At 42.9% G+C, this 24,409-nt stretch overlaps 1 protein-coding gene across 5 annotated transcripts in view; it reads left to right on the top strand.

Moving 5' to 3' along the window:
- LOC148018808 (putative serine/threonine protein kinase IRE) overlaps positions 1 to 24,409 on the top strand; it is a 128,072-nt gene that overhangs the window by 50,505 nt on the left and 53,158 nt on the right. For all 5 annotated transcript variants that reach the window (XR_015695028.1, XM_087701091.1, XM_087701093.1 and 2 more), the window contains exons 5-11: positions 4,625 to 4,797; positions 4,884 to 5,115; positions 5,210 to 5,302; positions 6,394 to 6,534; positions 6,627 to 6,719; positions 7,895 to 8,108; positions 24,254 to 24,339. Coding sequence is in view for 4 of the 5 variants with exons in the window: in XM_087701091.1 (XP_087557217.1) it covers positions 4,625 to 4,797; positions 4,884 to 5,115; positions 5,210 to 5,302; positions 6,394 to 6,534; positions 6,627 to 6,719; positions 7,895 to 8,108; positions 24,254 to 24,339 (1,032 nt within the window). In the remaining variant the exon portion in view is untranslated. The remainder of the gene's footprint in view (positions 1 to 4,624; positions 4,798 to 4,883; positions 5,116 to 5,209; positions 5,303 to 6,393; positions 6,535 to 6,626; positions 6,720 to 7,894; positions 8,109 to 24,253; positions 24,340 to 24,409) is intronic.

Genomic DNA, 24,409 nt, shown 5'->3' with positions numbered 1-24,409 from the left:
GACCGCCTTTGATCCACATCTCCACGTCATCTCGAACTTCTCATGTAGGGCTGCCTTTGTCTCTTTGACCTTCTGGGCATGATCACCTGTAACAATCAAGTCATCAACATGCAAAACAAACAACACACGACCACCCTCGGAAGTGTGCAAATAAAGCTGCGGATCGGCCCTAGAGCGCTGATATCCCAGCTTGGCCTGGAGAAATGAATCAATCTTCTCATTCCAAGTGCGTGGAGCCTGCTTCAGGCCGCACAAGGCCTTCTTCAACCTATAAACCTTCCCATTTGAGGAACCAAAGCTAGGAGGCTGCTTTACATAGATCTCCTCCTTCAAATCACCATTCAAGAAAGCCGACTTCACATCCAATTGAAAAATAGGCCTTCGCCTATGACCAGCCAAAGCAAGAGCCACTTGGCAATGTAAAAGTCTAGGAGATGGTGGTGCGTTTGCAGCTTGCTACATCTTCTAAGTCACTGCTGGTATCACCGCCTTTGTGGGCTGCATTGCTTCTATTTGTGGTGCTACTGTAATTGTTGTGGGATCTCTAGCTCCTGGATAACTAGGAGAGTAGTTGTGGAAGTTGCAGGAGGCTGAGGTGGCACCGTATGGGCTTGTGGTCCAAGGTCCCTAATCACTCTCCATTGTCCCTCTGCATGCCTCAGCTTTGGGCCTCTCAGCTCTTGCCCTTGTTCCTCATATGTGTGCTATCATTGTTGTTGGCGCTGTCTCCTTCTCTATCTAGCATTGCATTGTCTCTAGTGCTTTGCATTGCTCCTCCTCCATGTCTTGGGTGTACCACTTCTCTCATCTCCAAAGGAGGACTAGCATTGGCAAGTCCTAGGGCACTCCTATACAAGATGCCCAATCATCCTACATGTGAAGCATTGGCCCTGAAGTCCTGTGTATGTAATGGGTTGGGTGAGAAAACCCTTGTGGACAAAAGGAGTCGTGATGGTATGAGGAAGGGAACGTAAGGACTCTGTGGGAACAATGAGTTGAATTGATGGGTATCTATGTGGGCCTTCCAATATTGGGTTGGCAAAGGACCTGTCTCTCTGTATGACATGGCCGAATGCACTACCAATCTTGGAGAGGTATGGTGTGAAGTACTCGTTGAGGCCAGGGAAAGAGATGGTGATGGTAGTGCCAACTTCAAGCGATGTGTATCCTGAGCCTCGATCCATCTGTCTAAGTATGCCATTGATGATCTAAGTATGCGTTGGTAGCAAGCAGTGCCTCCATTTGCTCGGGGTGAGCCAAATTGGAGCCTAAAGCACCCCTTTCCCAAGGCCCAGGGGTACCACTCTTGTGACCTTGGTAGGAGTGCTAGTAAGAGCCGATTGGATGGAGTCCTTGAGAATGCGAATGGGCGGGTGATCTCTAACCAATTTGTAGGACAGAGAGATGCCTCAAGGGCCATCACTTTGTCCTTAATTGCTAGCGTTGTGTCCGAAGCAAACTGAATCGGCAGGAAGGCATTGGTGGAGTGTATATGCGGAGTTGCACTAGAGCCCCCTCGGTTGTGGTGGGGGACCGGCTGCAGTCTCGTGCGATTTACTAGCTCCATGTGATTGTGGTGTTGGCTCTGATTGGATGACTAGTGTCGAGCTTTGCTTTGGCGATTTTGGATATGCTAAAGTAGGGGAGATGGGTGTGGCTTGAGTGAGGAACTGGATGAAGGTTACGAGGGTAGATGAAGCAGCTGAGGATGCCATATGTGAAGGAGAGAAGATGGTGGCTGATTGTTGGCTTGTGGTGGTAGGTGAAGGCAGGTTGTGGCTGAATTGACGGGTGTCAGGCAAGGGGCTTGCTTGAAGTATAGGGACCTGCTTGTAGGAGGGAAGCTGCTTCGAATAGGGGGGGATTGCTTCCAAACTGATCCAATGTATTGACTGCTGCTTACTAAATCTTTGACATGGCAGCCCTTGCTAACTGGTGGTGGAGGCTGTTGATTGACGCAGGTCTTCTACACATGCTAAAACTGCCACGTCAAGTGCAACATCTGTTGCATTTCAAGATTGTCCCCCTGTCCGTAGGGGTGTGCCTGCCTAGGAAGGAGCGTGTGCAAGGATAATGCCTGAAGAAATCATTGCCTGCTACATAGTCCCCTTGCTCTGCGTCATACTCAGGCTTCAACATCTTTGCTCAACAATCCTTCCTCTAGAGTGACCCATCTTGCTGCAGATGACTTGGGCTACACCTAATGCTTGATGCTCCTGATGCTATAAGAGGTAGCTAGCCTCACCAACTAGATACTTGACTAATGCACAACTCCTAGAGTGTAGAGTGTTGAAAGGCAAGTGTAATTGGGCCATGTTCTTTACAGGTACTCATGAGACCATAATGTCTCCGGAGCACCTCTACAGAAGGAGAAGCATGAGAAGACATGATGGCTTCTCGAGAGTAAGGTGTGTTAGCCATTGTGAGATGGTTATGAGTCACTCATGTATCTCACACAAACCATGCCTTCCTAGTAGGTGTAGGATACTCTTTAGTAGAGCACTAGCTTTGGTACCATGTGGAGATATGCTAGAGTTTGCATTGAGAAATCACAGAATGTACGAACACTATTAAGACACAATAACTTAGACAAAAACACAAAATGCAAAAACACAAAAGTGGAGATAAAAGTAGAATTTGATGGATGAATAAATATTTAATGTAAATGAGTGAATGTACACAATGCTCAAATATAGAGCAGTCCAATAGGTGATGACTCTTGAGAGAGTGGGTTGAGGGAAGTGTTGGAGTGTATTTGCTATCATCCAATGGACCCCAAGTGTAGTAACCACTAGTCACAACAGTGGAGGATGAAAAAAAATGCTGAAAACTCAAAAACAATTTGCTGTATATGCACATGCAGATTAGTCCGATTTGATTTTTCAAGAATCATTTTATTCAACTACCAAAATGTCCACTATTCGCAGTGGCTGCTTATAAGAATTGGCCAGTTTACCAAAAAGACGTTAAATCAACGCTCTTGAATGTGACTTCAAGGAGGAGGTATGCATAGCTCAACCATCGATGTTTGAGTCCACCCATTTTGAGAACAAAGTCTGTAAGCTAAAGAAGGCATGGTATGGGTGAAACAAGCCCTTAGAGCATGGTACCAGTGGGTAGATAGATACCTTCTTTTTAGGCTTAAATTTCAAAAGATGTGCCTTAGATGCTAACTTGAATGTTTACAAGGATGGTGAAAAGCCTGTAGCGATTGTCCTATATGTGGACGACCTTCTTATTACATGTGACTATGAATATATGATCCATTAGACTTGAAAGGCTTTGAGCTCCAAGTTTGAAATGATAGACTTGGGCTTGTTACACTATTGTATAGGGATTGAAGTTTGGCAAGAGCTTGGCAAAATCTTTATCCCTCAGAAGAAGTAAAGTACTTGCTGCAGATGCAAATGCAGATCAGGCTGATGCGGAAAAAGAACTCTAGATGATGAATAGCAGCATGACAACCTGTAAGGATGGAAACACAGCAACTTGTAACAACAAGTTGTAATGATCAAGTAGTTTCTGGGAGTGCTCAAACTAGGGCCGCAGCAGTCGAAAAGAGGGCTTTAGTGACGGTGACACCAATTGATACCAAACACAAGTGTGGAAAGCCTCTAGAAGGTCACTGCAGCAGCTGTACATGATCAGCAGACTGGAGAGATGCAAAGGATTTAGGACATACAAATTGCCGAGACAGATCCCTTTTAATAGACAGATGAGCCAAGCAATTGTCTATGGTGGTGTGTGAGCTGTGTCAGCTGGCGTCCGGACACTTTGGGTGCAGTAAATGTGGGTATTCTGACACTTTAGGTACATATAATATTCGAGTTTTGGGATGTTTAATGACTAGGAAAAGGGAGTTAAACACGAACAGGTCGTCAGCCAGTGCACAGGAGCTGTTGCTGACATGGTTTTACCTCCACTGCTATGAATTTTCTGCTGCTCCTTCTGCTGGCTGCTACCAACGCCAGCAAGCTGCTGTCCAAACCACAAAGGGTTGGTGCCCATCTGTGTTTTGATGCTGCTGCCCCTTTGAGGGTGCTTTTTCTTTCACCATCAGCTGCAAAGGACTGTGTATCACTTCACTGCTGCCACATCTATGTAGTGTCTTCTTCGACATTCTACTGCCTAAAACATTGCATTTCACTCCCTTCCTTTTTATAGGTGCTGCTGCTCTAGATCAAGAGAGGGTTGGAGCAAAGTATCTCCGCATAATATGGCTTTTAAGCTTGTCCCTTAACACCAAGCATAGGCCCTAGCTTTATCACACGAACTTCAATCTAAATGATGAACTTTTGGACATTTTTTGCTATTGCTTCTATAAACTGACTGGTATGCCTTGTTTCTTGCTCATTGTAAATTAGTGTACTATGTATCTCACATTTTCTCATACTATTTGTTCATTTGAAGTGATGTTGCCATAGTTCTTGCTGTGTAATTTTAGAAGAAAAATGAACTCTGGCTTGGTTATTGGTAAGATTGCTCAGAATAAGTAAAACAAATCAAAATTTACATTTGCTTTGATTCATAGGAAGTTTACTTTAGAAGTATGCCATGTCTTGGCAGTCAACTTGTTACATTAAATCTTTTTTCTTACCTTAAAGTAAAATGCCTAATGATACAGATCAGTGAATTAGCAGAGATTGCTCGTTCTGTTGCCGGCATCCGGGCCTCTGAGAATGGAGTTTTAGAGTACCTTGTCTTGTATGCCCAAGATTTGCAGGAACTGTTTCAGCGATGTAAACATGAAGCTCTGACCATTCAGACCTTTGGGAAGCGAATTGAGAAGCTTCTTAGGTGATTACTTTTCCAACCCTTAGGTCAGCTCTGTGTAAAGATGTTTTTAGTGCAACAAGGACTTGCAACCTTTAGCGATTTTGCAGGGAAAAGTATTTGCAGGTTTGTGAAGTTTCAAGTGAATTGAAAATGACAGAGGAAGAAGATATCCAGAAGGACATGGAACTTCAGGAACATTCAATACCCATTCCTATGGCACCTTACAAGGACAGGACTTCTATTGACGATTTCGAAATCATTAAACCAATCAGCAGAGGTGCTTTTGGAAGGGTCTTTTTGGCAAGGAAAAGGACTACTGGGGATCTTTTTGCAATAAAGGTTAGCTATCAAGTGGTCTGGAACTGCATGCATTTATTTCACAAGTTCTTTTTCTCTCAACAAAGCAGTACTATTATACTTTGTTGCTTTTTAGGTTCTTCGGAAGGCAGATATGATTCGTAAAAATGCTGTTGAAAGCATTTTGGCAGAAAGGGACATACTGATCTCAACTTGCAATCCATTTGTTGTAAGCACCTCTGGTTTTCATAGCAAAATTGCTCTTTACCTAATCATTATCACAAAGATATATTACCCGTGCTTATGCTTGATGTTGCAATAGACACTTCAAAGTTTTTTTGATCCTTCAAGTTCTCAGACTGTATAATTTGTTGTAGAAAGCTTGGAAACTCAATAGATATCTGGGGGGTAATACTTCTGGTGTTTTCTATAAAAAACCAGAAAAGGGGGCATGAGCACGAGCACCCTATGACTGGAGACATCATATTCTGATACACCTCCATCAATACCCGGGGGAAGTCTGATAATTTGTTCTTACACATGTTCCATTGCATGTATAATTGCTATTAAAAACTCAATAGATATCTGGGGGGTAATACTTCTGGTGTTTTCTATAAAAAACCAGAAAAGGGGGCATGAGCATGAGCACGCCATGACTGGAGATATCATATTCTGATACGCCTCCATCAATACCTGGGGGAAGTCTGATAATTTGTTCTTACACATGTTCCATTGCATGTATAATTGGCAACCATATGACGGGATGGTGGCCTGTATGCTTTTACAAATGCTGCACTTTAATGTTGCTGGCTGTCATCCTTTTTAAGCATTTCTTCAACCCTGTCCAGGTTCTGATTCAGACTGGATGTAGTGAGCTTCTTCTAACCAGTATTTTAGAGAATCCTACCATGTGTAAATTTGTTGATGAGTCTTAACTCTTGCCTCAATCTGCTGACGAGTACCAACTTGTGCCCTTAGCTCCCAAATGGAATTGAGTAATGACTTCACAAGTCCCTGCTCCTAGTAGTGGCAGCCTTAGATGACTTGTAACATGCCACCTTTATTTAGACAGGAAACATGAGTTGATATTCCAGGTCAACCTGCTAAACATTGATCACATCCAATGTTTATCAGTAAATGGAATAGGATAGTGATCCTTCTTAGTTACCACATTTAACCTTTGAAAATTTACACAAACTCTGGGCAGTGCGAAGTTGTGCTTCGCATATTTTCATTCTGTATGAGAGTTCAAAGGTGTATGATCAACACAAAATATTTACAAGTTGAAACCAAGGATGTGACTGACAGTTTCTTTTACAGGTACGTTTCTTCTATTCATTTACATGCAGAGAAAACCTTTATCTAGTGATGGAATATTTGGTTGGGGGTGATCTGTACTCACTGCTCAGAAATGTTGGCTGCTTGGATGAGGATATTGCACGGATCTATATTGCAGAAGTCGTAAGTGTATCACAGACTTTTGTTGTCCTTCTGGAAGTGTTCGAACCATGCATTAAAATAGGGTCTGAACTTTTGAAAACCTTCCTCTGCAGGTACTAGCTTTGGAGTACTTGCACTCTCTTGGGGTAGTGCATAGAGATCTGAAACCAGATAACCTATTGATTGCTCAGAATGGGCACATAAAGGTGAAGTTCTGAACCGTCTGCTAATGTAGATTTCACGAGTTCTATTAATCTGAGATTGAGAACATCACAACTGTTACAATATTTTGTTGGCTTATAAGAACATCTAATAGAGAGTGAGAGAGAGTTGAGTTTATGTCTTGATCTTGTATGCCTCTCGCAATTTAATGACTGATTGTGAGTTTAGCATGGCAAATTTTGATGGGAAGGCAAGGCTGCAAAGTATTGGAGGTGTTATAAATTAGATGAGATCCACACGTGTTTTTCTTTTTGAAACTTGATGGCATGCCCCTAAGTTCAAGATCTTTAGAGTATTGCATGATAAATATAGCTCTGCTGCTCCTTGATTGGTGTGCCTATGTGTAGCATATTCATATGTATGTACACACAGTCCTAACCCTACAATATTTGGTGTCCTGCTGTACAAGCTCAATAACCTGATGTAGTCTTGTCCACAAATCAGGATTGTAAGATCTTATTGTGGATCATCCCTATTTATCACATGGTGTGTGGTCATTTGGTGTCTGGTGAATAATTTGCATGAGGTAAAGGTTATCTGTTGTTGGACTTTGTAAACAAACATTGAACATCCTTTTTATTAGTTTGTGTAACTGATATTATGTATAGTGTGAACCTTGCTGGAAACTTTGCATGTGGAATATACAAGATTGAGAGGTTCAGCATCAGGATTGTAAGATCTTACTGTGGATTGTCCCTATTTATCACATGGTGTGTGATAATCTGGTGTCTGGTGAATAATTGTAATGGTTATCTGTTGTTGGACTTTGTAAACAAACATCGAACATCCTTTTTATTAGTTTGTGTAACAAATATTTTGTATAGTGTGAACCTTGCTGGAAACTTTGCATGTGGAGATAAACAAGATTGAGAGGTTCAGCCATGAAGGCATTGCCTCCCTATCACATCTGCCAGCAGGGATTATGATATGTTGTGTGAAAAAGTAGGAAACATTTTCTGGCATTGACTTGGACTGTCAGAAAAATCTAGAGCAATTAGTGAAGCTAGACACAATTGAATCCTGCACAATCAGATCCAATAATTTAATTGTCAAATATGAAATTTCCTCCTCATTTAGTTTCAATTCCGGACTTGTAAAATTTGTCACAAATTAATCACTAGCACATGTTTGAAGGCAGTGCTGTTTTTTTTCCCTGCAGCTGACAGATTTTGGACTTTCAAAAGTAGGGCTTATAAACAGCACCGATGATTTATCTGGGCCTGCTTCCTCTGGATCTTTATCTCTCAATGGGAGCTTTGAAAGCTCTCAGAAATATTTACAGCAGTGTCAATCAAGAGGGCAAGGGCAGAAACACTCTGCTGTAGGAACACCTGATTACCTTGCACCTGAAATTCTACTGGGCACAGGACATGGTATGGAATCTTGCCTGCATATTACAGTTTTCTGAGACTGGTGAAATGTCCCGATTGATAACAGCCAGACTGAATGTAATTGATGATCTACTATGGTTGACTGTTTATCAAAGTTACAACATGCAATGCGTGTTGAGTATTCGTTTGGTGATTCATTTGTAATGCTGGTTTTACTTTGTTATTGAGAAGATAAAAGAACTCCATGCTGAAGCACGATCCATTTCATGATGATACTTTGCAGCTTTTAATGTATGAATCATTTGACCATCTATGCCCACTTCTTTGTTTGATAAACAAACAATTCTCTCTGCAAGGAAGATCTGAATAAAAAAATATGATGTATTGAAAAGCACGAATTGCTTTCAGCAGCTAGAGTAACCTTTGTGCAAGGCACTTGCCCATAACCTAGATATGGAAAGCTGGCCTGCGCATGTGCGAAAATATGCATGTATGTGTGTTTATGTGGTCATGTATGCAAATAGATATGTTGCATATATGTAATGCAGCATGCATGGCTACCATCCACCAATGGGTACATGCATGGTGTATACATGTATTTCTGTGTGTACATACACCTATGCAGATATGCATGTTGTACTGCATGTTAGCGTTCTTGGATGTTGTATATATTTAGATATAACACGTATGTATGTGTATATTGTCACATGTGCATATGTGTAGTACACCTATGCAAGAATGTATGCACGTGTTACAGGTATGTGTATGCATATAATACTTGTATGTAAATGTGCATTTTCATATGTTCACATGTGCAATATGCATATGCATGCATGTATGCATGTGTTATGTAGACACATACATAGACATTGTAGATGCACTTTCATGTGTATATATTTCTGTTATGTACCTATGTAGGTAGCACATGTAGTGCATGTATGTAAAGGTAATGAATGTAGGGCATTTATGCATTGTACTCATGTATATTGTCATGTATGCAGTTTATAGATGCTGTATACATTTATCTGTGTAAAAAAATTAATGTATGTACGTGTATATTTTTGCAGCATGTGTGTAATACACCTATGCATGAAAGGATACTCGTCCTATGTAAACACATACATCACATTGTAGATGCAGTTGTGTAGGTGTGCACTAGAGCTTCTTCTTCATTTTCGTCTGCTCAACCATGGTTCTCAGGGTGAAGATATGGTCAAATGTTGAGTCCACTCTCTGTGCATATGCACCGAGCTCTGCTTCTAGCATTGCCCTGTAGATCTTGTCTAGTGTGTGGTCTACCATGATGGTCCTATAGTTATTGGCATCTAGGGGATCTCTAGACCTATGGACAGCAACAATAGTGTGCATGGTCCACTTATCTGGAAAGCCTTCTGCTAGGGCCCTGTTATTGGCATCTAGGGGATCTCTAGATCTATGGACAACAACAATAGTGTGCATTGTCCACTTATCTAGAAAGCGTTCTGCTAGGGCCTTGTTAAACATAAAGGCAAGGAGAGGAGCTATGGTGTCTATATCATAAATGAATGCTCACCTTGTATACCAGTGTGGTCCATTGATTGCCCATGGTGCAAACACACTCTATTGCGCTCTTGACCATATCCTGTGTGAAGAAGGGGTTGTGCGAGAGAGAGAGAGAGAGAGAGAGAGAGAGAGAGAGAGAGAGGAGGAGGAGGAGGAGGAGGAGGAGAGGGGGGGGGGGGGATATATTAATGTCTATTAAAGATCAAATCGGCCTATGAGACATATCCATCTACAAAGGAATATCCTCATGAGGTCGTGAAACTGAAAAAAGGAAAAAGGAAAAATAAAAAATCCTATCTAAATGTGCAATAAGTGTAGGCATCATCATTTGGGCAAGCCCTCAAATGTATACAAGTATGTTCATCTGGAAATGTGAAGCTGTATGCATGTGAGATACAATGATGCCATGCACATCTAATCTAACACACTAAGTGAGTATAAGGGGATGTAATATGTGATAACTGGGTTGGGGCTCTTCGCACAAGCTCCAATGAGTAGAGAAAGAAAGAAAGATATATGATCGACTACTAAAGACCAAATCAGCCTAGGAGACATTTCCATGTACAAGAGAATGTGCTCACAGTATCGGGAAAGTAAAAAGTGAAAATCCTATCTAATGTGCAATAAGTGTGCCTCATTATCCAGGTGAGCCATCAGTGTAAGTATGTGTATCTGGGGATGTGAGAGTATGTGTGTATAAGGTACAACAATGCCATGCAGATCTAACTACATCGAGTGAGGATTGGGGGTTTCTTGGAACAAGCTCTTGAGTATCTCTTGGGTACAAGAGTTTGCACTTTGGGCAAAGTACATTGCATGTTGTTGTTGAATCTGGGTGATCTCTCATTGGTGTGAGTAGGGCCATCTTTGGCTAAAGGTGTTGGGTCATCGTGCGACTTTGATCTCTTGTGTCCTTTGTAGGGATACCCCTTTTGGTCTCATAGTCCCCATGTCTGTATGGCCTTGAACTAGTGCTGCCCCCTAATAAAATTCTATCAGGGCTGTCTATCATACTCTATCCTATGCATTTGCCACTAGTATATAGCAGCCCAAATATCTCTAATCTAGTGTGCTCATCATTAGCTGTACAGTCTAGAGAGAGAAAGAAAGAAAGAAAGAAAGAAAGGTATATTAACGTCTACATAAGGCCAATGTGGCATATGAGACAAAATCCAGAGTACATCCATGTCTAATGTCATCTCATTAGTAAGGTAAAGATGGTTGGCCTATGAAACAATACTTAAAATAACTATACGATGGGACTATACTATGGTTGGACCATGTGTAGTGCTGTTCCATCGATAGAAAATGAAAGGAAAGGAAAGGAGAACCAGATTTGATAGAACCATGTACAAAAGTGTGGTGGAGACCACGGGCTGTAGCTGATCTCAAGATCTGCACATGATCTTAGCTCTGATGCGGTCCCTAGCTGCTTCACTGATATGCCTGGTGGTGAGTCTTCGGTGTCTCGTGATAATGGCTCTAATCCGACTGTGGTGTGGCCTCCTAGGACGTGGTCCTGGTAGATGGGGTCGTCGTGCTTGACGAAGGGAAATGGCTCTATCCAATGTGACTCCACGGTGTGGCTTGTAAGGTGTTTGGCGGGGTGGCTTTGTCTCTGCTAGGCTAGTAGTGTCGGTAGGGTCGGCTATGTAGAAGAAGTCTGTCACTGCTCTCTGTGTATGTCCCTCTGGATGAGTTGGCTTCCTGTCTCACAGTAGTGCAGCTCGGCACCTCTCGAGCTGGCCTCCTGTCTCACAGTAGTGCACTTCCCATAGTCTGTGCCAAAAGGCTGCTGCCCTGAAGAGTGTCTCCGTAACTATAGGTGTTATCCCTATCTCTGCTCTGACAATGGGATGTGGGGCTTACTCCTAATCATGCGTGCTATCATCATGATCAATGGCCTTTACATGCTATCCCAACCATCATAATAATCCCTCTCTACTCCAATTTGATCAGTGAGTGGGCTAAGACACTTGTGGTACAAGCTGCAATCCCATATCTCTGCTCCATATAGTAATGTAGGTGTGACTAGGGTGTCAAACAACCAGAGTTTGGTGCGGGGCTCTTGGAACTGTATGTGAGCAAATTGACTCTTGAGTGCCCCTAGTGCTGCGTATCCACGTGTCAGACATGCCTCTTATGCCCCTCTCAACGCAAACTGTGGGCTAGAGAAGGTGACTCCCAAATAGACATATTCCCTCACATGCCCCAGTATGTCTCCCCCGAATGTGAACTGGTACATAGATCTAGTCACTCGTGCTGCTGAAGTATTGAAAACCATGGTTTTGGTCTTCCCAAGGTTCACTGTGAGGTCTTTATCTCTACAGAAGATGTGCAAAGCATCTAGATGGCACTGCAATCCCTCCGGTGAATCTGAAATGAGAACAATATCATTTGCATAAAGTAATATCTGTATCAGCACCCCTGCTAGGTTGGCTCTAGCTTCTCCTCCTCGGTCTATGTAATCAGACAATTCATCTATGTATAGACCAAACAATGTGGGTGAAAGTGGACATCCTTGTTTCACTCCTATGGTACTCTCAATCCTCTTTGATAGCCCCCCAGGTGCTCGTACATGACCTGTCATTGCCTCATATAATGCATAGACACCCCATTGTATACCCTCTAGTACTCCAATGTCCTGCAATCTCTACATGATGCGTGTACGAGGCATTGTATCAAAAGCTTTGCGAAAGTCTACAAAGCAACAATAGATCCTCTTGTCTCGGGCTTGACCCTCCTCAATAATGGCTCTAAGTGTGAGAATATGGTCCAACGTGGTATATCCTCGTCTGAAACCTGCTTGTCCTTGTGCTCTCTTGCCTTGCATTTCAGCCCACTCATCGAGTTCATAATCCAATATAGATCCATATATCTTGGCTAAAGTATGACCGATCATGATAGTCTTGTAGTTGCTAGGAACTAGGGGATCACCACTTTTAACTAGCAGAATTATAGTATTGTCTGACTAACTCATAGGGAAACCTTCACATACTGCTCTATTGAACATATGTGCTAATATGGGTGCTAATATGTCACAAGCATGTGAGAAATGTTCTCCTACTAGTCCATCCTCATCCTGTGCTCTCCCATTTTGTAATCTATAAATTGCATCCCTAACCATTTTCCATGTGAAGAAAGACCACTGTGTTGGCCTACAAGCTTGTGGGGGCTGCATAGGTGGCTGTCATGGCAGGTTATAGAGTTGTCTCCCATAGTCAAGCCATGCATCTGGTGATGTAATCCGTATGGGGGGCTGTCTTTCATGGAACATCTTCCATGCACTTTTGCTATCCCGCCCCAAAAATAGCTGATGTATCTTTGCTTTTGCTTTCGCTAAGGAGTCTCGTTTCTTGTACCGTACAAGGCGTTTGAAGAACGCCTTTGATTGGTGATGTGTCTGAGTGCCTAGCTCCACTTCCCTATGTAGGCGAGCTCTACACTCATCATCATACCAGCTATTTTGGGGAGTAGTAGATCGTGTGGGTCTACATCGGGGCAAGGTGTGTGGGAATGCATACATGGCTGATCCATGTATGGCCTCTGCTAAATCCCTTGTATATTCTTCCAACGATCTACTCAAGTTCAATGTATGTAAACTGGTCTATAGAGAACCACTGTAGATGTTTGAGGTGTCTTCTGTAAAGTAGTATTTGGGATGTTTAGGGAGGCATGGTGTTTCATGTTTCATATGTACACAAGAAAGCATGAGTGTCAAAATAGCATGGTTTGCTGCTATGCCAATTGGTCTCTTAGATATCTTAAAGTTTTGGATGTCTGGTATCAATGCTAGTGAGCCTATCAAGTAGTCCACAATACTTGCCCCTCCTTTGTGATTCCAACATGTCAAATTGTCAGATCCTGGCCATTGTGGCAGACCATTAAAGATGGCTAGTCTGTGCACTTCCCAAGGTCAATAGGTGTGTTCCATAGATACTCACTTCTTTATCCTGGGCTCTCTTGCGTAGGCCTATTTCATCTATGTCAATCTCTTTGAACATGGCATTATCATGCATATAAAATACACTGTGTCTATTTCCGGTGCTTGTATTGAAATCTCCTACTAATAATATGTCCCCAATGCTAGTATATCTCATGATATCCTCATAAAGTACATCAAAGGGAGACCCAGCTCGTGTGGCATAGATAGAATTTGCAGAAGGAAAGTAGCATATTTTGATGAATATATCACGTGGTCTTCTTGCATGTATCCTAAACCATAAATATCATGCATCATCATCTCTTTTCATTACTTGCGCTATCCCTTTGAGGTCTTCCCGATATAGTATGGCCACACCTCCAAAACCCCTAGTGCTTCCTGGTTTTCTAGCTGCTCGACGAAATGCACTTTCCCACCTGTATGCCGACACGTCTGGTAGTTGGCTGCCTTTACATTGGTGTGTTTTTGTGTACGTTGCTATATCTATGTTTTGGAAGCTATCTTCAAAGTAACCTTCCAAGCGTAGGGCTCCATTACAATTCCATATTGACATCCGAAGTGTGTCATAGGCCTCGTACCATCATGAAGTCCTTTTGTCGGTGGTGATGACTCGTCCATCCCTATAAACAGCCCACTTTCCCTCTTTGCGAGCCTCCAATACCTTGGGCATGTGTTCTCTGCGATGCGCTATTTGTGTTAGGGTAAGGTCCTCGTCCAAATAATTCTTCTCACCCTTGATGGCTCTCCTCTTGGAGAGGAAGGCCTTTTTCTCCTCTATGTCTCCAAAGCGAAGAATTAGAGCCTTGACTTAGAGTCCTCTTTCCCCACTCTCCAAGCACTGACGATAGGTACGTCAGAAGCCCCAATTTTGTCAGCAAGTGTCTTAGCATCTTCTTGTGGGCTGCTCTTGTCCTCCCATCCTAGTACCTGTACATGTAAAACCCTAGCCCGTCTCCTAGCCTCTTCTTCCAAGGTAGCATTCATTACTTCAGTTTTGTTCACTAGTGTTCCCTTATTCTTTTTTACTACCTCAATCCATGGGCTAGCTTCTTCTATCTGCTTTTGTGTTGTCTTTGCCACTTCTGCCCATGAGTGAACCTCCCTTTCACATGCTTTCAAAGCCTCTTTCTCTTTTTGTAATTCTTCTTGCACGTTCATTTCTTTTTTCTTAAATGTACTCAATTCTTCCCTCAGTTCTAAGATTTCAGATTTGTAGGCATCTACAACATTCAGCATTTCAGTTTTTAGCGTGTGCATTCGGACAGCATTTGTGCCTGTAAGTCATTCTTAGTCTTTATGTTCATGTCTTGCATTTCTGCCCTCTGATTTACCATCAGTTCGGCTTTGATCTGCTCTCGTATTTCTTTCTCCAATCATTGTATCATAATTCGTAGTTCAGAGCGAATCATGAGATGAATTTCTTCTTATTTCTTTTCATTCATGGTGCGTGAGGTCTTTCCATGTGTGTTAGATGCTGGGGAGATGGTCCAATCATGGACCCTACGGCCATACGTTTTGTATCGTGTGTTCTTAGAAGGAGTGTTGAACATTGCTTCATAGACGGTTGTGTGTGTTCTTGATCAGATTCGTCTCCCAAATATTCATTTTCCACGGTTTGATGCTTGCATTTGTCTACATTATCCATCTCTCACACACTGTGCAAAGCCACTCAACTTTTACTTTGTACTGTCAAATCAGAGCAATTTCTGTGATTCTTGCAAATTTCCAGGGTTTCCCTAACCCCTCACTAAATTTTTGTAAGCCCAGTAATCTTTTACGAGCCCAAATGCCTTCACACTGTTTACAGTCACTGTAGAAATACAGATTGTAGCCCCAGTCAGTGCATTACTGCATACTCCAAGACATGATCAAAATCAAAGTCAATGCATCATTGCCTGGTCCACAAGCCAGTGCATTAGTACATTCGCCCAGGTCTGCATTCATGTCATTCTGAGTACATTTGTGTCATATCAATCTGATTATGTCTGCAATCTCAGTACATTGGCATTTGGGTCTGTGTCAGTACCTTGCTGTCAGTACATTACTGCATACAGTACGCTTGCGTCAATGCATTCAGTACATCTCTGCAACACTATACTGCTAACGACAGGTCTGCCTCACGCCAGGTATGTCACGTCAGGTCCTCATGACACGTCTGTCAATAGTCAGTACAAGCGTCCCCGACACGCCAAACACCTTCCTGACATGCCAGGCATGTTAGACACGTATCGTTCCCGTTCCCGTTCCCATTCCTGTTCCCTCCCTGTTGGAGGTAACTATGCAGCACCTGCATTTGACAGCTGCCTGTTCTTCTCTGTCCTGGGGTGGCATTCTAGCAGCTTAGGTGGCCTGTTTCTCAGGCATCTGCACTAGCAACCCTGCGCTTTCCAGCTGGAAGGCACATTGCAACCTGGGCGGCAGTTTATTACTGATGGGCAGCTTTATCTGCAGGTTCTAACCTGTGTTTGCTGCATGTTACCAGCCTCATCTTTGCGTTTCTGGCTTTTGGGCAGTCTATTTCTCTGGGCACCCTATTATAGGTTTGGGCGGCCTTATCTGCAGCCCTTGGGTGGGCTTTTCGAGGCAGTTAGTCCCTTTCTCAGCTGGGCGCAACCTATTCTGCGCTGGGCAGTCTGTTTACAGGTAATCAGAGTCTTCTTTTTCAGACACGAGGTCATCTTCTCTCTCCTGCCGACACCTACGCACGTTGGACAGTCAGACAAGCTCAAATTTTCTGGTGTGATTCTTACCTGACACTCTCTCCTTGCCAAATGGCTTCTTTCTTGGTTGTGGGACAAGTTTTTGACCTGCTTTGACTGCATTTACTGCAGCCATATCTGCATTTTGCAGATCTGCCCCTTCAGCTTGGCATTGAGTCGTCCTTCCTGCCTCAGACACCCCCCATCTCCATCAGTCTTTTTTGATTTACAGGTGGAGGACATTCTAGGTGCAGCATGTTCTTTGTTTTCTTGTAGGTATTTCTTGAAGGACATATAGGGCCGATGTGTATGGTATGGGGGATCATGTGGTTCAGGATTATTTAGACCGACCACGATCTTATTACTCTTTCCTAGTATATTCTTTTGGGGCTTCTAGTCCCCAATTGGCATTAATGACATCCCTTGATAAGCAGGTGTTGGTCCTACCCTCTCTCTTTGCATTCGACAAGCGGGATGGGATGAACTACCCTCTATGGTCGTGGTGTATGGAGTGTCTCTTGTAAAGAAAATACTCTAACACAGTTGCATAAACAAAAACCGTACGACAAAGCACAGACTAACAAAAGAACACAGTTAGGGTTAGGGTAACTCAGAGACAATGAACAACAGTGAATAAATGAAATGATATGACTACTAATAATACGATGCTCATGTAGCAAACAGACTATGCAACGAATTAATACTGAACCTCGAACTCCTGTATCTCAAGGATCAGGGTTGGGGTAATGAGCTGGAGAGTTTGTCGTACTCCGAACGGATCCCGAATTGCAGCAAGGCAGCCTCCGGATGTTGAACACCAGCAAACGCAGCAGTGAGAAGCTGGACTTGATGTGGACAGTAGTGAGGAGAGAGAAAGACTAAAAACGCAGGCACTAGGTGAGAGAAAGACTAAAAATGTAGGTAAGACAGCCTACAGGAGAGAGAAAGATTAAAAACGTAGGTAGGACAGCCTGTAGGAGAGAGAAAGACTGAAAACGTAGCTGTGAGGAGAGAGAAAACTGCAGACGACAGCTCACAGGTGAGAGAAAAACTGCAACGACTGCAACAGGAGAGAGAAAACTGTCAGGGCGGCAGTTGGAGCTTGCAAAGCAAGAGTTTGCTGACGTGGCAGGCTGTACGATAGCAGTTCAGATGATCCACAGTCAGTCGCTAGGCAGAAACAACAGCAATCAGCGTGTGGAGGGCTGGAAACAGGCGCCAGACTGGAGGGAACAATGATGGACAGCAAGGGCTGAGATGTCCTCTGCGAATAGGGTGTGGGCAGCAAGCTGATAACACTTGAAACCTGCAAAAACGAGATTGGGGGAAGAGTGGAGGGCTGGCTGCCAATTTATAGAAAATTAGGGTTCTAGATCTCTCCCACTTAACTCTCTCGATCCGCTCCCCATTTTAGGGTTTTGGCTAAAATAAGCCTAAAATAAGCATGTTTTGGGGCTTTTTAAGTGGCTAAGAGCAATTCTTAGCACAATACCTCGACAACTATGACCTTTGGGGTTTTGTTATAATCCCTATGCCCCAACCTACCGTGGGTCCTCATGATGGTTTGACCACGTATTCGGCAGCTTTATGGGATCGTTGAATGCCGGAGTCCACTGTTTTTTCTTATTGAGCTGTACAGATTTTGTGCTTGTGCATGTGAGACATATTTGCATTGGTGGCATCTCTCTTTCAGCTCTAGACATTTGGGCATCACTTGTCTCTTGAGTAGACGCTATGATAGCTTTCTATCACAGATTCCCCTACGATGAGGGATCACATGCACAGGATGAAGGTGATTTGGGATGAGCTTTCATTTCTTGGTATAGACATTTAATCGGAGGACCTAGATGTGACACTTCTCGGGGGGAGAATATTCAATGTGTCCTCATTGTGGGAAGACCTCTCACCCTGAGGAGAAGTGCTGGAGGATATACCCTCACCTTCGTTTGGGAGCGAAGGGTGGATTTACATTGGAGCCTTTGTCTACCTCTACTTCATCACTCGTTATTCCCATTGAGTCCGTGTTTCTATACATTTCTCGTGTGTGTTTGACAATACCATTCTGGGGAGGGGTGTAAGGGGCGGTCAACTGACGGTTAATACCCTGCTCATTGCAAAACTGCTCAAAAGCTTTCAAGGCGTACTCATTCCCATTATTGGACCTTAGGCATTTCAGCTTATACCTAGAGTAGTTCTCAATAAGAGTAAGCCAACACTGAAAGATAGACAAGACATCTGATTTTTGCTTAATAGGGTAAGCCTAGACCTTATGTGAGTAATTATCAATGAAGGTGACAAAGTACTTCACGCCACCTAGTGAGAGGGTATGGGATTACATACATCTGAATGAATAAGAGCCAAAGGCTCACTCACGTGCTTCATGTCAGACTTCTTATGCGTACTATGTGTTTGCCTACCATTTATACAACTTTGAGGTGATCTGTTACAAGATCTCCACTCGTTAGAGGGTATCGTCACTTCTTGTGACATTTCTTCAGTGTCTGTTAGTGTTGTTTGCTCGTCCCTCGAGCTTCGTTTTTGAGGCCTTACATGTTGACTTGGGTTCCTTGTTCTCTTAGTTTATAGCCTTCCTAGACTTGAGACCTGCGTTGTCTTCATCGAGCCAGCCGTCTTTATTGCAGATTCTTCTACCAGAGCCGCTTTTGTGACAGGGTTGCCAGAGAGTGGGCTATCTATACCCCATTCCCCTCCATTGTGTAGGGCCCTCCGAGATAGCTTTCTATTACCGCACTCATTTCCGATTGTGCACCATCTATTCCATAGGTCCCAACCCATACCCCACCATCTCCTTTGGTGGTTCCCTCATACCTCCCATCCCTTTCAGAGGGGGACAATATTGGTGACGCAACTATGAATTTCTTGGTCCTTTGTGTTTGAGAGGGGGTTTCCCAAGATCGTGAGGAGTTTCTTTAGGGTTTCCACTCTACTTTGGGCCTTTCTTTTATGTGACTACTCCTTTTCTTTGTCATCGAGCCACTAGTCCTTGGCGTTTGGCCCTTGGTTCCTGGTGTTTCTATGCAACTTATGGCACTTTCGATAGCTCCTTGCGATCGTCTTCCAGGTGGGCTAGAGGCTTGCCTCACCCATTCCCATCTGCAGTTTTTTGGAGTGATTTGTATGTAGCCTCTCCATTTCCATTGCCCTTCTGTGGCCTTCCTTTTGATCACATTTTTATATGGAGAGGGGTTCTTGCTCCTTGGTTGGCTTCTTCATCAACGGACTTCATTGGCATTGACACTCTTCCTGCCACCCTCAGATATGCATCTCCTTTGGCCTTCTGCCACATCTAGGATCTAAGAGGAGGTGTTAATAGTCATGCGTGTCTTGTGTGGTCATCTCTTGCTTGTGAGTCTCAGTCTGAGTTAGACGAGGATATTAGGAGCTCTGAGAATATGTTTGTCTGTCAGTTTATGTGTTTTAGACACTCTAGGTGGAGGGCACATTAATGCATTTCTTTTTGTGCACTTTTGGCCATTATTTTAGTGGTTGGACCACATTTAGGGGTTTTCCTTTTTTTTGCCTATATATAGGCGGTGTGGCCTCCCACTTTTATTATCCATCGTTGATCCTTTGTGATCAGCCAGCCCTCCTCATTCTCTCATTCCCTTGCTACCATCTGGCGCCCACACTGATGCGCAGAATTGCGTGTTGGGGCTGATTGTTGTAGCCTTGTACCTTTAGCCATTGCAGTTGCATTGTTTCTTCTCTCTCCTGTGTTTTCTTTATCTCCTCCTCCTCTCCGTGTTCACTTTCCTCTTTCAATTGCGCACTCTCACAATTTCATGGCTACATGTGCGGAGATGACCATTGCTGTGGATGGGGGTTTGGCTTCCCTAGTCAATGATGCTCCTATGGATGATGGCCTTTAAGAAAATGAGGCCATGGTGCGGACTATTGTGGATACAAGGAAATGACCTATGCAACGTTTGGATTCCCTCGACTAGGATTGGGTTATGTTTGTGCCAGAAGAAGCGAAAAGTTTGATGTGAGCTTGGCAGTAGATATGCCTAGCACTTCACAAGACCCCTTACGCATGTATGTGTGTTTTGCAAAGATAAGGCATTGTCCATATCTACTCTTAATGTTGCAATCTCAATGGGCCCTTGAAAATCTTCTTCTTTGAAGGCCTTTGCTAACTGTTCATGAAACCCTTTTACATGGTTCTTGTTTGATCCCTTTTACGGATGATTTGGAGTAAGCCCTCTTCACCGCATGAGATTATTAGAGCAGAGATGGGTGCATCATCCATAGTGATTGAGGCTCTTTTCTAGACAGTGGCTTTTCTGCATAAGTTGAGAAACTTGTCGAGATAGAAATACTCCCAACTCGTACTAGAGTTGTTTAGATAGCTAGCATCATAAGGGGATACCGAGTGCTGGTATGCTCGAATATAGGCATGCTTGTAGTACAGCTTGGATTCCCCTAACTAGGAGCTCAGTCGAGAGGAGTTGAACCGTATCATCAGGATGGACATTATTGAAATACGCATAGCTAGGACATGGGTTACATCTATAGAGACTACTGAGTATCTCGGGATGAAGATGGCTTTCTATCAGAAGCATCTTCTATAGATATCCCTTGATGGCTTTGTTATCCACCCGAGATGATGGAGACACACCTTGCTAAGTTGAAAGGTCTCTTACATTGGCAGGTAGACCTTATTCAACACACTGATTCCACGGAGGACTTGGTCCCTTGGCATAGGCAATCTCTACTGCTTCTTTGCTGTGACTTTTGTACTCTTTTAGTCGTCTGACCCTTTGTAAAAGAGAGCTGAGTTTATGTATGATGGCCTAGAGTCATCTTGCATCTTGTAATCTTGTACTTCTTTCATAGTTAATACAATTACCTATTGAGAGAGAGAGAGAGAGAGAGAGAGAGAGAGAGAGAGAGAGAGAGAGAGAGAGCACAATAGTGCCTTGAGACTTCTTGGTCATGTGAGGTAGTGCAACTAGTTTAGAGATGAGTCTGCAAGATCCTTAGTTGAGTAGCGCCCAACCTTAGGTGTTTTAATTCGAGAGCTTTCTAATGGAAAATTGTTAGTTTAGGGATTCCACTTACTCTACAAGGTGTAGGTGCTTGACATGATCATCATTGAGGCTAGGTCATGTGTAGTGTTAGGGCAATGGCATTCCTCAATCAATAGGTATTGGAGTCCAAAGCTTCCTTCAGACTTTTTGGTCATGTAAGCTAGTGCAACTAGTTTAGATAGGAGTCTTCAAGATCCTTTTTGAATAGAGCCCAACATCAGGTGTTTTAATTCGGGAGATTTCTATCGGAAAATTGTTAGTTTAGGGATGCCACTTGCTCTATGAGGTGGAGGTGCTTGACATGATCATCATTGAGGCTAGGTCATGTGCAATGTTGGGTATGGATGCATTCCTCAATCGATAGGTATTGGAGTCCAAAGTATCATGATTGGAGGTGTGGAACCTTGGAGCGTTGTAAGGTGGCACATTTGGAAGGCCCACTACTAGCTCACATTTAGTGGAGAGACCCTTTTAGTATATGTCATTGTGGTGGCAGAGATATCATCCACTCCCTTTGAGGCCATTGGGAGTAGCTCCAGGATGACACGTGTTGCTGATAGGAGCTTTGATATCTATTCCTTCACATTGGGGTTACTATAGCATGTTCTTCACTTTGCTTGATGGTCATCCTCCAGTGGTGTTATAGTCTCCAATCACGGCTTTTTTTCTCCCATCTTGCCTATCGCCTTGAGAGGCCTTGTAAGCATTTGAGTTGGTTGGCAATCAAGTCTCGTTAGATTGCTGAGGATTTGCACTCTGTTGTATTTTCTATTGAGTAATATAATTGGCCACATATTTTGCAAGAAAAACAATGATGAATCATGTTCAATATGTATATTGGTATGAAACTTAAAAGATGTTTATGTGTCTATAAAAGTGTAATAATTTGATCTTGTATGAAATACGTTTCTAACATTTTGCAAAATTTGTATGAAACCTTTGAAATTCATTTCCTTTTTGGAGAAAAGAAAATTCGATGAATAATATCTTGGAGAAAAACTTGAGGCAAAAAACAAAGTACAAGGAACTTAGTAAAGAGTAGCTAAGTGCATCAAAAATACAATGGTTGTGTGGATAATCAATATGGTGGGCTATAATGCCAAACCATCTGAGGGGTAGTATGGAAAAAAGTAAGAGTGTCCCAGGTCCACAAGGAGGCCTCTCTTCTCTTCTTCATCTTGTCAGAGTTGCTCTACATCCTCTTCCATCTCTTGCGGAGTATGTGGATGATCTCTCTCCAAATCCTTGATAGAGTTTGTGATGTGGATACAACTTGAAGGTCTATAACATGGCTGCTTTTTGTGGTCCAGATGTACTAGGCTATGATACTAGCAATCAACTCCCATCTATGAGAGTGCTCTTGGGTTGTCGACTGCATCTGCGGCAAGTAATTTGGAGTAGGGATTGTGCTTAGATACTGTCCAATGATAGGAAAGCAAGGCTTCCCTAAACATTTCATGTTTCTGAAACCCCTAGCATTCCAAGAAGCTTGGCTAGTATGTGGCCAACTATGATGGCCCTATGATTACTGAAAACCATAGGATCTTTGTCATTTAGGATTGGCATTGTAGTATTAGTTGACCACTTGGTAGGGAACCCTTTGCAAATGGCTTTGTTGAACATGTGATATTATAGTATAAGATGACCAATTGGTAGGGAAGCCTTTGCAAAGGGCTTTGTTGGCTAGGAGTGGTGACAATATGTCCATTGCATGTGAGAGGTGAGCTAGTTACTAGAGAGGGACCAAGTAGTCTCAGTGTACGGGCTTCATCACCACCAAGGGTGGAGGAGCACTCTCGCTATAGATGCCATATATATTTGAGGATATACGATTCTCCTTTCTAGGAAGGTTTTGGCCTATGGTCTAGATCATTGTTGTCTTGACGTCAATGGATCCATTGCATTAGATTGTAACCTGCCTCTGAGTTCTCTCATGTCAATACTTTCCTTTTCCACCCCACATTGAGTAAATATAGAAAAAGAGATGGAGTTTCTTCATGGGCAGATGGAATCATAGTGAGGGCATCTGGTCTGCTAGACAACAGGATTGGTTTTAAGGACAGACGGATCCTGTACATTATGCCAAAGGATAAGATAGAAAAGGATCCATGCCAAATACTAAAATGAAAAACTAAAGAAGCATTTTTAAGCTTAAACATTGAGAGGTAGAAACCTCATGAGGCACGTTCCGCTGATCTAGGCATAGCATGTAAAAGGTTCAGAGTGAGGAGCAGAGAACTGAGAGAAAAGGCTCCCATAAGTTGTGCTAAACAAACTTATAAATAGGGAAGCAACTTTTGCATGGCCAGTGAGAAGTAAAGCTGCTCATGGGAGAAAGATCCATTCCTCCAAAAATATGACACGGAGGAAGTGGAGAGCTAGGAACATAAAGGAGTAGATGCATGCTGTGGTCTTTGCAGATGATGTGTTAACACATGATGTTTAGCTAGGCTGTGGCCTTTGCAGCAGACACATAAACACAGGTTGTTTACCTGGCATTCCATGATTGTGCAGTAGGAAGCTTATGATCAGCTGAATAGGGGATGTATAGGTCCAAGACGAGAAAGAGGAGCATGCAGAAGATAAGTGGAGAAGAGCAAAAATATACTCCCAATTTAGAAGGCTTGATCTAGATAGATTCAATTCCTCACACAAGCTCAATCAATGAGTTTGTTTAGGTAGGTCTCACTTGAAGGACGTGTCTGCCATCAATGAACACATGCCTTGAAACTTTTACTTCTCTGCAGCTTAACTGGGAGCATTTGCATACCTGAGAAACCTATCACTATGATTCATCATTGGACGAGTTAAGATATTTTATTTATGTGAAGGATTATGCCATAGCAAGTAGTGGATAATATGTTGAAGTTGACTTTAAACTTGTTATATGCTAGGGATGAGAGGCTTGCAAAAATTAGTGTATTAAAGTCAAATTGTATTGTCCAATTGCAGGCAGTAGTGCTGATTGGTGGTCAACTGGTATCATTCTGTTTGAGTGCTTGACAGGTCTCCCTCCATTCAATGCTGAGAATCCACAGGTAGTAAAAAGTAAATGTACTGATAAATGCATGTGCTAAGTGATTGTTTTACAGGGATGGTTTCTTTCTT

This window comes from Lygodium microphyllum, chromosome 20 (genome assembly GCF_053477565.2).
Source record: "Lygodium microphyllum isolate KBCC chromosome 20, Lygodium_microphyllum_v1.1.10, whole genome shotgun sequence".
Taxonomy (NCBI): domain Eukaryota; kingdom Viridiplantae; phylum Streptophyta; class Polypodiopsida; order Schizaeales; family Lygodiaceae; genus Lygodium; species Lygodium microphyllum.
Note: the sequence above shows the minus strand (reverse complement) of the source record. Positions and strands in the feature narration are given on the sequence as shown.